The 11646-nt window shown below is 53.3% G+C and overlaps 1 protein-coding gene across 2 annotated transcripts in view; it reads left to right on the forward strand.

The window, feature by feature from the left end:
- Positions 1-8166, forward strand: part of NUB1 (negative regulator of ubiquitin like proteins 1) — a 27971-nt gene extending 19805 nt beyond the window's left edge. For both annotated transcript variants that reach the window (XM_060021142.1, XM_060021144.1), the window contains exons 12-15: positions 3406-3552; positions 5500-5595; positions 6255-6432; positions 6690-8166. In XM_060021142.1, the coding sequence (XP_059877125.1) occupies positions 3406-3552; positions 5500-5595; positions 6255-6432; positions 6690-6868 (600 nt within the window). In that variant the 3' untranslated portion in view covers positions 6869-8166. The remainder of the gene's footprint in view (positions 1-3405; positions 3553-5499; positions 5596-6254; positions 6433-6689) is intronic.
- Positions 8167-11646: the final 3480 nt, after the last annotated feature.

Consider the following 11646-nt stretch of genomic DNA (forward strand, 5'->3'; position numbering starts at 1 on the left):
TTCTTGCTATGGTGGCAGGTAGCTCGTAAGTACAGTTATCCAAGCAGTCTTCTCTCTCTCTCTCTCTTTTTTAATCACAGTATATTTCTGGAAACCATTTTAAAGGGGTCTGTGTTTTCCAGGGAGCCATTGTTACAGTTCAGGATGTCATCCTTGCCTGGAAACATGAGTCAAATCATATGAACAACTAACATTATGTTATAAAAGCAAAGATTCAAAACTATAATCATTTAAAACAATTAGAGATAAGTACAGTTAAAAAAAAAAACTTTAGAATTTCAGAGTTGGAAGGAATGTTACCATATCGAACATGGTAGTTTTACAAATGAGGAAAACAGGCTCAGAGGTTGTCTTTTCCGGGGTCATGGGTCAAATTGGTGGCAAAACCTGAACTAAGGCTCTGGTTTTCTTCTGAACTTTCTAATTCCCATCTGAGAATAGCATTCTGAGTTTTTACAGAAGGTTCTGAAAAGCCAAAAGATAATATAAAATGGTAAACGTTATCACTTCACTTCCTAACTTTTTATAAGTAGCAAAAATAAGTTTTTTTAAAAAAATAGTAGTGTCCTATCAGATGTGCATTTAATGAATTAAACTATAAGCCCTTGGAGAAAATAAAAAAGCAACAGAGTATATAGGGCAATTGACCCTGCTCACTCTTCCACTCAGTGGATGTGTAGTTGGGATGCTTTTGGTTGAAGGCAACAAATTCAGATTGGCTTAAACGCCCAATAAAGAGGGTAAGGGAGGGATTCACTGGCCTACTTAATTGTAAAGAGCCCAGAGGAGGGCTGGGTCTCAGGTTAGTTGATTCAGTGGCTTCGCCCTGTCGCTGAGTTCTAGTTTCTGTCTCTCTGCCTCCTCCGTGTTACCGGGGTCATCCCATCACACCAAGAGCATGGTCCGGGTCCCAGAATCCTCAGAGACGTTCTGAGCTGCTCACTGATTGGCCACCTTTGAGCCAGTCGCCGTGGCCAGGGGAGTGTCAAGACCTGACTGGCTTGAGCCTGTCTGCTTAGCTTAGGCTGGTCAGGGCCTACTTGGGGAACTAGTCAGCTTCCCACACCCTAGGGACAGCTGGGGTGGCTGGTGGGAAGACCAGCTCCGAGTCCCATCGCGTGTGAGCTCCCGTGAATCTGCTGTCCTCTCAGTTTCTGAAGCTCCGGGTTTGAACGTCTCACTGAGTAGAGGGTAATAGGTGATTCCTCAAAGTTTGCTTTTTTGTACCTCGTGGCCCTGAGTACGGGCCAGTTTCTCATCTGGCAAAAGAAACAGACTAATGAAACTGAGGTCACTTGACAGTGCTGAAGTGTTCCGAGGCCGTGAGAGGCAGCGTGGTGGCCTTCCTAAGGTATGTTCAGTCTTTTTGCCTGTACACAGCCGTGACTTTAGAACCCAGTTCTCTCACAACATTTGACCCTACTGTGTCGATAAGACTTCGCAGTCAATGCTTATTGTCATTTCCTTGGTTTATTTTATTTTCCTAATTCTAGTATAAAGAGAAATATCATGTGTATCTACATGGTTAAGAGAAAACTGACTTAGGCATTTGTAATAAGAAAAAAGTGTTCTTTGAGGCCCCAACTTTGTGTCAGCTCTGAGGCCCGTGTCTGCTGGCTGGCTGGCTGGGAGGGTCTTTCTCTGCTTGAATGTTAATCGTCCTTCTTATTAGCCTTTTGAAATATAAGTGGAAGAGGCTGGAATTGCAAGCAGAGGATGGGACGGGGTAGAGGCATTTTACATGGTGTGTACGTGTGAATCAAAGTGGAAATGTGAGTGATACGGACTACTTCCGCCGGCCTGCGTGGGTCTTGTGGTGAAGCGGGAAGGGTCAGCTGGGAGGCGGAGCTGGGGCCTGGGAGCTGGAGCTCAGGAGCGCTGGCGCCTGACTGGGTGTGGGGAGGGGCCGCTGCGGGACTGGAGCAGGTGCGTGAGCTGCCGGGCCTGTGCAGAAGGGTTCGGAGTCTCGGAGACTGGCCCAGAGGAGGCAGTTAGAGGGCGCGGTGGGGGTGCGGACCACAGCCCCGGGGAAGGGGGTGGGCAGCGGGATGGCAGAGCTGCCCAGCCGTCGTCAGCCCCGCTTGCTCACAGGTAGGTTCTCCACTGTTGTAAACAGGAAATTACAGGCTGAGGTTGTCTTCATCCCAGGAAATGTTGTGGGCAGTCACCCCTTCTGCCTAGTCCTACTGCCAGCTTGGAGTATTTGGTTCCGTGGTGAGGATTCCTTTCTTCTCCTAAGAGGTGAGGCCGTGTTCTTGCTGTAAGAACGTAGAGGGGACCCTTGTTGCTTGGACTGAACCATGGAGGTAGGAGGAGATACATCAAAGGGAAAAGCTGTTTTCTCTGCTGTTCTCCCTGTGTTGGGCCGAGGGCGGACCGTTTCTAGAATGTGCAGAAGTTGTCTCTCTGCTCTGCTGTCGGTGATGACCTTGACTGGGGCACCTAACTGTCTTGAGAGAGTTCTGTCTTCTCATTGGCAAAATAATGAGGTTGGATTCAGTTAGTGGTTGTCAAACCTGTTTTAGTTTTATTGTTCTAATCAGCAGAAATCCTTTTAGAATGATACTTGTGGGAATTCCCTGGCGGTCCAGTGGTTAGGTCTGGGCGCTTTCACTGCCGGGGAGATCCCTGGTCGGGGAACTGAGATCCCACAAGCTGCACGGCTCAGCCAGAAAATAAATAAATAAATAGAAATAAAATAAAGTGATACTTGCTTTCAAAACAAACTCAGAACTCTCCTGATGAGGGCTGGGGTGGGAGGAGGAGAAGAGACTGAACCTGTGGCCTTCCTCAGGCTCTTGGAGCAACGCCAGGCACCTGAGCCTCGGGGTTGAGAACCACGGGGGTAGGTGACCTTTGTCACCTGGCATTGAGCATTCTTGGGGTTTTAAGTGGACTAAGTTCTTACTACCCAGGGAGTGGTGGGTGGATCAGTAGCTTGGGCGCCATCTAGGACCCACCCACCCCCTCCACGGCCCCCACGTTCAGAGTCACATTTCGGTAAGATCCCAGGTGACTCAGCAGAGGCTGAGAAGCCCTCCCACCCATGCAGGAAGCTCCTCCCCCTGCTTCCTAGAAGAAGGCACGTCCACCTCTCCGGGGGTCCTCAGGATGTGCCTGCTGGTTCCCAGGGGCCTGTTCTGGTGCCAGGTGGTGGTCCCCGAGGTGCTCTCTTCCCTCCCTGGCCTGACGTCTCCGGCTCCCGCTGGGCTTCCCCGCGAGCAGCACACCCCTGGTCTCTGCCCTAGTGGCCCTCATGCTGGGTGGGACGGGGAGAGAGAAGGTCACCTCACCTTGTGGTTTTCACTTTGCCTGGTGACCCTGAGACTCCTATAGAGCATGGATTGAGAAGGCTTTCTACAAAACCGCAATCCCTAACTTGGTAACTCTGCTGTTTTCCTAAAGAAATTGGACCAAATAAGGAAGGAGGAAAAAGAGAAGAAAAGACGCCGCCTGGAGAACATAAACTATTTGAAAGGAATGGGCTACTCCGCTCGTGCAGCCAAGCAGGCGCTCCACCAGGCCAGCGGGAACCTGGAGGAGTCCCTGCAGGTAACCCCTCCCCAGCCTCTGGCCTCCCTGAGCAGCCCTGCTCCCGGCCCAGGCACCACCCCTCCACTTCTTCATTGAAGCTGCTCTTTTGTCCTTCCTGACGCCAGGAGCCCCGCGGCTGCGGGCCTTCCTCTTCATTCCTGGTTTGGATCTAAGGGTCGGAACTCTCTTGTTCTCGAACCCAGTGGCAGAGCCAGAGTGACGAGCCGCACCCACCTCAGTGCCTGTCCACGATGCCGCAGGGCTCGCAGGGCAGGAACTTTGATGAGGTTTCTGTTTGCAGCGGGAGTTTAACAGTGAGGTGGAAGAAAGGTGATTGAAGTTTTAATGTAATTTTTTTGAATTCAGATGTTTTCTTTGAATATTTAGTTTTATTATTTAGTCAGTAGTACATGTTGGCAAAGGGGCTTTTTAAAGAAGTCCTCAGAAGTGACTAAACAGGTTGGGATCCAAATTAGTGGTAACTCTGCCCGGGTCCACGTCCTTCCAATTTTTGTTCAAGGAGCAGACAGGATACTTAATGAGGCAGGCGCTGTGCTGAGTCTCAGCGGAGATGCCGCCTGCCCTGGGGGAGCCCACAGGCTAGTGGGGAGACAGACGCAGAGAGCACAGTGGCGTAAGGGCTACCATGTGGGAGCGCAGCACTGGGTGGGGAGGCAGGAACTGCAAGCTGAGCTGGGGGGCGGGTCACGGGAGGGGGCCCAGCAGACGGAGGAGAAGCGGGGGCAGCGCTAAGGGCTGAAGCATGAGGCCGGGGGAGTTGAGCCCCGGGGTTGCCAAGGCCTGGGTTACACCTGCTGGAGGTGGGGCGGGGTGGGGAATGGCCAGAGATGGGGCTGGACAGGTAGGCAGGGGCTAGGTGGGCCGCGTCACCTTGTTTGCCCTGCTGAGGAGTTCACACTGAATCCTGCAGGCAGTGGGGAGCCTGCCCTGCCTTTGCCTCTTATTCTCAAGACCTCCCGTCCTGTTCTTCAGAGGTCCCCATTAGTCGGTCTGTTAACCCTTGGACAGCATGGGTCTGAAATGCGTGGGTCCACTTATGCGTGGACCTTTTTCAATAGTAAATACTATGTATAGTACTTCACGATCTGCAGATGCGGAGCAACTGTGGCTACCGAGGGTCCACAGTAAGTTACACTTGGGTTTTCCACTGCGATGAGGGTCAGCGCCCCTAAATCCTGCGTTGTGCAAGGGTCGACTGAATTTTCAAATATATGTATTAATATATTTTTTTAATTCAAAATGTTATTTGAATATCTAATTTGATTTCTTAGAGAAATTTAAAAATTCTGAATATGTGAAGGGACTGATGGGGCTCAAAACTTGTTTTTAATTATACAAATAGTACATAAATGCATTTGATCGATATAGAAGTATTCAGTGTTAAAAGGGAAGTTCCCCAAAAGGGCTTTATAAGGTTAAGAGTAAGTATCATGTGACAGAGAAATCAAGGGTCCAAAGAACTCTGCTCTTCTCCTTGACATTGTAAACCTAGAGCATGTCACCTTCCAAAGAGAAGTCACATTGGGCAGCCCTGGACTGCTTATAGCTTTCCGTTTATAGCTCTTTATGACCTTGTCACCCCTAAGGCTGAGCTGCAACAAGCTTGTGTTTTCTTGGAATCCTTCCGCCTGCTCTCTCAAATCCTCTCCTGCTTCCTCAGATGCGATCTTTTTGCCTGAATAATCTTGTTCATCCTCCAGACCTCAACTCAGACATGACCTTTGGCGGGAGCCGCCTTTGAACAGCCGCCTCTCCAGCCGCAGCCTGTTCAGGGGTCCCCGTTCTCTGCTTCCACAGCACCCTGAGCCTCGCCCACCACAGTTTCTACACCTGTTCGTGTGTCCCACGGCTGTGCCTGCCTAGCGCGTGACAGGTGCTCAGTCTCTGCCTGAGTGACCGAGCGGATGTTAGTGATGAGTAACGGGTGTCCCTGTACGTTTGTAGATTCTGCTCAGTCAGCCTCAGATGTGGTGGTTAAACGATTCTGGTCCGGAAACCAACAGCCATCAGGAGAGTCCTTCTCGGGAAACCATTGACCAAGTGAGTGCAAGCGCCTTGTGCCCCTCTCCGCCCGCACAGCCTCGTGTGGGACTGGCTGGCGGGACAAGGCTGGCGGCCAGGCAGGGCCGAGCCCTTGGCGCCCGGGGCTCCAGGTGTGACTGGCCCGCCCGAGGGCGCAGCCTCCAGTGCAGCAGTTGCAGCGGGTGGACGCGGGGCACAGGCATTTCCTTCAGAGTAGGAAACAGGGAAGCCGTGGGAAGGTTTTCTTCGGGCTTTTCTCCTCTTTCCTACACACGCCTCTTGGTGTGTCGCCTCCCATTCCCCTGCCTGTGACCTGCAGGGATGTCCACGTGTGCCCCCCGTCACGTTAGCCTGCCTAGTGTGCTGCAGAGACCTAGCTAAGGGTCCCGGCGACAACGAGCTCTGTGCACGCAGCGCTGCCTCTGGCTTGCGAGCCGGCTGCCTTTCTGAGGCGACTGGGCACCAACGTGGCCGCCTCAGGTCTTCCTCCTTCCTTTCCAAGCTGCCTCACGCGCACGTTAGCGCGGGAAGGCCGGTGGTACACGCGTGCGGTGGGTTTTGGGAACGTGTACCCCCGAAGACCTGGCTCTCCCGGCTCTGCGTGGGGGCGGGAGTGCCGGGTGCGCGCTGTGCCGTGTGGCCTGGGCCCTCGCCAGTGCCGTCCTGCCTTCTCCCAGCTGGTGTACATGGGCTTCGACGCGGCAGCGGCTGAGGCTGCCCTGAGGGTGTTCCGGGGAAACGTCCAGCTGGCGGCTCAGACCCTCGCTCACAACGGTGGAAGTCTTCCTTCTGGCCTGCGGCTCTCGGCGGAAGATTCTTCAGCAACGCCACCCACATCCCCGTCTGATTCTGCAGGTGGGTCTGCGATCTCTGAAGACCGACCTATGGGAGGGACTGTCTGCTCGAGCGGAAGCCGGCAGGCGGGGCTGGGGGCGGCGAAGGCTCGCGGGGGCGGCGAGGGGCGTTCGCAGACGTGCACACTTCGGGCTGCTCGGGCGCTGTGGCGCGGGAGGGCCGAGCTGGAGCTGACGTGGGTCCCTTTGGTCCCCGTGGAGGTTTCTCTTTCTGTCCTCCTCCCTCAGCTCCCCTGTTGCTGCACTTCTTTACTGCAGGGACCTCTAGCGCCTCAACAGATGAAGATATGGAGACAGAGGCTGTGAATGAAATCCTGGAAGATATTCCAGAACATGAAGAAGATTACCTTGACTCAACTCTGGAAGACGAAGAAATTATCATTGCAGAGTACTTATCCTATGTAGAAAGTATAAAGACAGCAACAAAGAGAAACTAAGTGATGAACAGAAGTGAGCACTAAGTTTCTGCTCATAAATTCTATCATTATGAAGAGTGTAATGCAGGTCTTTTTTTTTTCTTACGCTTTATCTGATTTTGCTCCAGAGTGCTTCCTACCTGGGGGCGGGAGGGGTAGGCGGGGAACAGGGATGTAAAGAGTAAGAGACTTGGTGGGGTCCGGCGGCGGGGGGCAGGTGCCGGTCCCCAGGGTCCGTCTTGGGAACTGAGCTGCCTCTGGCCAGATCTTGCAGTTCCCAGCTGCCTTCAGGTTCTGCAACCCTAATGCCAGCCTCCCTGCTCTGTTTTTTACCCACCCAGAAATGGGAAGGACTGGGATAGGGTGGCTGCTAGGGAAGGGATCCAGGAGGAGCTCATGGGAGCGAAAGCGGGCCCTGTCTCCTCCTCTTCATCCTGCCCTGCTCTCCTGCCCTCCTGAGCCCACTGCTCGATTGTCTCCTCCTTCCCGTGATGCAGCTCTGCCTTTCTGCTTCAGCCTCTCTGCCCCGTCCCGAAAACGTCCTTTAGATCCTCAACCACTGCAGGTGCTCTGGGGGGCCTGATGATGAGGCATCGGCTCCCACAGCCACACCAAACGGTGGCAGACGCCCTCAGCCTGAAACGTCTGTGTTTTGTGCTTAGCTTAGTAAAGTAGGCACTTGAAATTCCAGGCTGAAATTCAGAATATATATGTATTCAAAGTTCTTCTTTACAAAAATAAAATCTTTTATTAAATGGTAAAGTCTTAAATGCTAACCAAAGCAACTTATTTTTAATTAGCATTTTTAGATGCATTTCTGTCCTATTAAATTCACTGCTGGCTAAGGTAAGATACCTGTCAGAAATTAAGGTATATTTTCTCCAAGTCTTTGTAGGGTTTCTTGGGTATATTACGGAAGACTGTTTGTAAAGGTATGTTGTTAGCCTCTTAACAGCTCAAATAACCGTTCTCATTGCACCCTGCATCCCTCCGTAAACGTGTATTACATGAAAAGCCTGTCCAGCACCAGGACGCAGCCAGCAGCAGCCGGTTGCTGGATGAATCAAGTGTCAGGTGTGTTCCCAAGGCTCTCCCTGCCTCCGGGAGTCACCGGAAGCCCCTGTGACAGGGCAGGTGGGCCACGTGGTTGCCGTCAGGGGGCTGGCCGAAATGCTCCAGCTTTTTTCAGGAATCATTTTCAACAAAGCTTGGAGAGCAGTCCAGTTTGAATGGGTGGAAATCTTTTCTTGTCATTCTTTTAAAATGGATGATACAGATGGAAATAAAAGGTGGAAAATATATTCAAAAATTGTCAGCCTAACTTTGCAATGAGTTACTCAAACTCCTAAACTGTTGTGAGTGTTGAAAGTGTCTAGGTGGTCTAGAGCTTCATTTAGTTCGAGACGTTTGCTTCCGTTGACTTCTGTGAGGAAGTCAAATGTATGCCCTCAAAAGCACCATCGATGTCTGTTGTTAAAAGATGAAGTGTATGTGGGGGAGGGGAGACTGAGTCGGGGAGGCGGGGTTTGCTTCCTCAGCGTTGGAAGCGGCCCGGCCGAGGCGATGAGGGGTTTCTAGCCTCATTTGAGACCATGTCAGACTTGGATTGGGGGCCTAGGTTGCAGCTTCTGGCTAACAAGTTACTGCCCTGGGCTTGGGCCAGGTGTGGCTTCTAGCTTCCCAAAGTGCTTCCTAATGATCTTGGAAAAGGCTAGGGAATTCAAGCCACACTAGCAGGTCTAGTGCTCCATTTTCCTATGAAGAGACACAGAGAAGCCAGTTCTTGAGCTTGGGACAGTGCAGACTATACCCTCCCCATGCACTGGGAGACGGGCTTCCGTCCTGGCTCTGCCTCTAGCTGGTCGTATGAAACTTGACAGGTGGCGACTGAGTGTCACTCCCTGCTCCGGAATCACTCCCTGCTCTGGAATGCAAGAGAAGGAGCAAAGGACATTTGTGATGAAAATGCTGTTACACAGGAGGGAGTGTGCTCAGCCTGAAGTCACAGGGGAGATGGGTTTGGGGGGGTTCTCCTTGGAGAGTCAGAGGGAAAGGACATTCCAGACCTGGGACAAATGAGATAGGAGCTGAGTGTGCCACATTCATGGGGTCGCAGGGGCTGTTCTAGACCCAGAGAGGGTGTGCTGGGGGAAGAGATTGAGGCTGGAAGGATTGCCGAGTCCAACTACAAAGCGCCCTGAAAGGCAGGCGGGGGTCTAGACTTGAGTGGTGAATACCAGGGCTGTGAGAGGGCTCCGAGCAGGATGGCACGCACAGGCCTGTGAGGCCGAGGGGGTCAACGACGGGAGGCTGCGGCGAGAACGTGCTGCACTCGGTCAGATCTGATGCCCATCACTTCTATGAATTTCTGTCTGCTCTTGACTCTGGTGGCACTGCCATGTCCTGTCCTTGTCTTCCTGCCCATATGTCCTATAAGTACTTCCTGTCCTTCCCCTACCCAACTGAAGGTATTTATCAGAGGCAAGACTGTATCATCAAAGGCAAAGAAGCATCTTGTGGTTATCTGGTCTTTATATCCTCAACATCTAGCAAAGCCCTCTGTTACTGGAATAAAAATTACCCAACAAAATTGATACAACTTTAGCCAGATTCATCAAGAAAAAAAGGGAGAGGGCCCAAATCAGTAAAATTAGAAATGAAAAAGGAAAAGCTGCAGAAATACAAAGAACCATAAGAGATGCCACAGCAACACACAGCCATGAAACGGACAACCTGGAAGAAACGGACAAATGCTCAGAAAGGCGCAATCTCCCAAGACTGAACAGGAAGAAATGGAAAATATGAACAGAGCAATTACGAGCACTGAAATTGAATCTGTGATTTTAAAATCTTCCAACAAACCAAAGCCCAGGACCAGACGGCTTCACAGGCGAATTCTACCAAACATTTAGAGCAGAGCTAACACCTAGCCTTCTGGAACCCTTCCAAAACATTGCAGAGAAACGAACACTTCCAAACTCATCCTATGAGGCCACCATCACCCTGATGCCAAAACCAAAGATAGCACACAAGAAAATTACTGAAATAAAATTTACCCAAATATGTCATGCTGTATAAATGCAAATTAGCGGTTTTTCACTTCTTACTCTTTCTCTGGGAGAGGCAGGCTGGAGAAAACGAATGCAGCAGCCGTTTTAGGATCTGCCCCCAGTGGCTGGATAAGCTGCCTGCCCTGCTAGCGAGAGCTGTGGCCCCAAGGAGCGAGAGAGTCTGGTTACTCGGACTGCCTCCGTCAGCACAGCCGACTGAGAAGGTGACGAAATCGGCGCAGGTACTCAAGGTGGTTCTCTCTGCCTGCCCTCCCTGAAGTGCGCTTCAGCTCCCCCGAAAGCCCCTCGGGGTGGGCCTGCCGTTGTAACCGCAGCCTCGGGCCCTGGAGAAGAAGAACCGCTAGGAAGTGAGCGCTCCCAGACACAGGCCGCGCACGTGGAACCCCTCACCTGTACTCTGTGCTGAGCCCCACCCAAAGAAGGCTGGGTGATGCCGCTTCTGCAGGTTCTTCTCACAAGCCAGCCTGTTTTCCTGGCGAGGCCCCTGGGTTCCCAGGGTTTGGGGGTCGGGCCTACAGCCCATCACAGAGGTATGCGACCCTTTCTACCGCCCCTGGTGGCAATACCCTGTACCTGTTCCCAAGGGGGTGAGATCCACCCATCAGGCATGGACCTGGGCACCCCAGCGAGCAGGTGAAGCCCGTCCTGCCGCGCATCTTGCATGAAGACACTGGCGCACCCACCTCTGCATCAAGGGCTGCCTCTGCCCGGGGAGGCTTGTCCTTGGCTAGACGCTGAGCTCTCAAGGGCAGACACTGTCCTCTGCAGCGTTTCCTCTTCCTGCACGGGGCGGGGAGCCAGCCAGGGCCTGGCATGGAGGGCTCTGTGGTTGCGGAACATGGGCCCCTCCCGGTGTAAGAGGGGCTGCTGGGGGCGGCTCCCCTCAGGGCCTCTTAGGGTCTGAGCCCCACTTCCCCTTTCATCCCCTCTGGGCAGGTACTCCAGCTGCCTCCTGTGTACACCTCCAGGGCCTTCACCACGCGGGGCGCGAAGCTGGCCCCTGTGCGGGTGCCCTTCCGCTCCACACCTGAGAGAAAGAGCCGCCTCGATTACGGCGGGAGCAGCACTGGGTCCCCGCTGTCACCCAGGCAGCTGAGGAGCCGGTTCCTTGCTTCCTGGCCTCTCCCATGCCACTCCCCACTCGAGTGGCGCTGCTGTGACACTGGAGGGGCTGTGAGGCCACAGCCCCTCATTTCACCCCAGGGGGCCAGGCCCAGGCGAGTGTGAGGCCCCTGCTTCCCGGCACCCCTTCTCCCTCTGAGATGGGGCTGGGACACCGTGGGCAGAACAAAAGACGACGTGTTTCAGAGCACTGTTAAGGACCTGTATTTTGGTTCTTCACAAATGGACAATTTGCCAAAATAACGACAGTCTGCGGCTTTTTTCTTTGGCCGCGCCGCGCGGCTTGTGGGATCTTAGTTCCCCGACCAGGGATCGAACCCTGGGCCCTCGACAGTGACAGCGCGAAGCCCTAACCACTGGACCGCCAGGAAGGCCCGGTCTGTGGCTTTCTGAAGCGTCCGCTTCGCTCCGCAGGAAAGGCTTGGCCTCGGAGGACCTCGGGCGCCGGGACCGTGGGGCTGGACACCCTGAGAGTCGGGAGGGTCCCGGGAGGGCCAGAGAGCAGGCTGAGGGCTGGGCTCCGCAGGGGCTCTGGCCGAAGGGAGTGGGACCGAGAGGCGGTCTGGGGACGCGGTGGCGGGCAGGCATGGCCTTCCCACGGGCGGC

The sequence above is a fragment of the Delphinus delphis genome, chromosome 9 (assembly GCF_949987515.2).
Source record: "Delphinus delphis chromosome 9, mDelDel1.2, whole genome shotgun sequence".
Classification (NCBI taxonomy): Eukaryota; Metazoa; Chordata; class Mammalia; order Artiodactyla; family Delphinidae; genus Delphinus; species Delphinus delphis.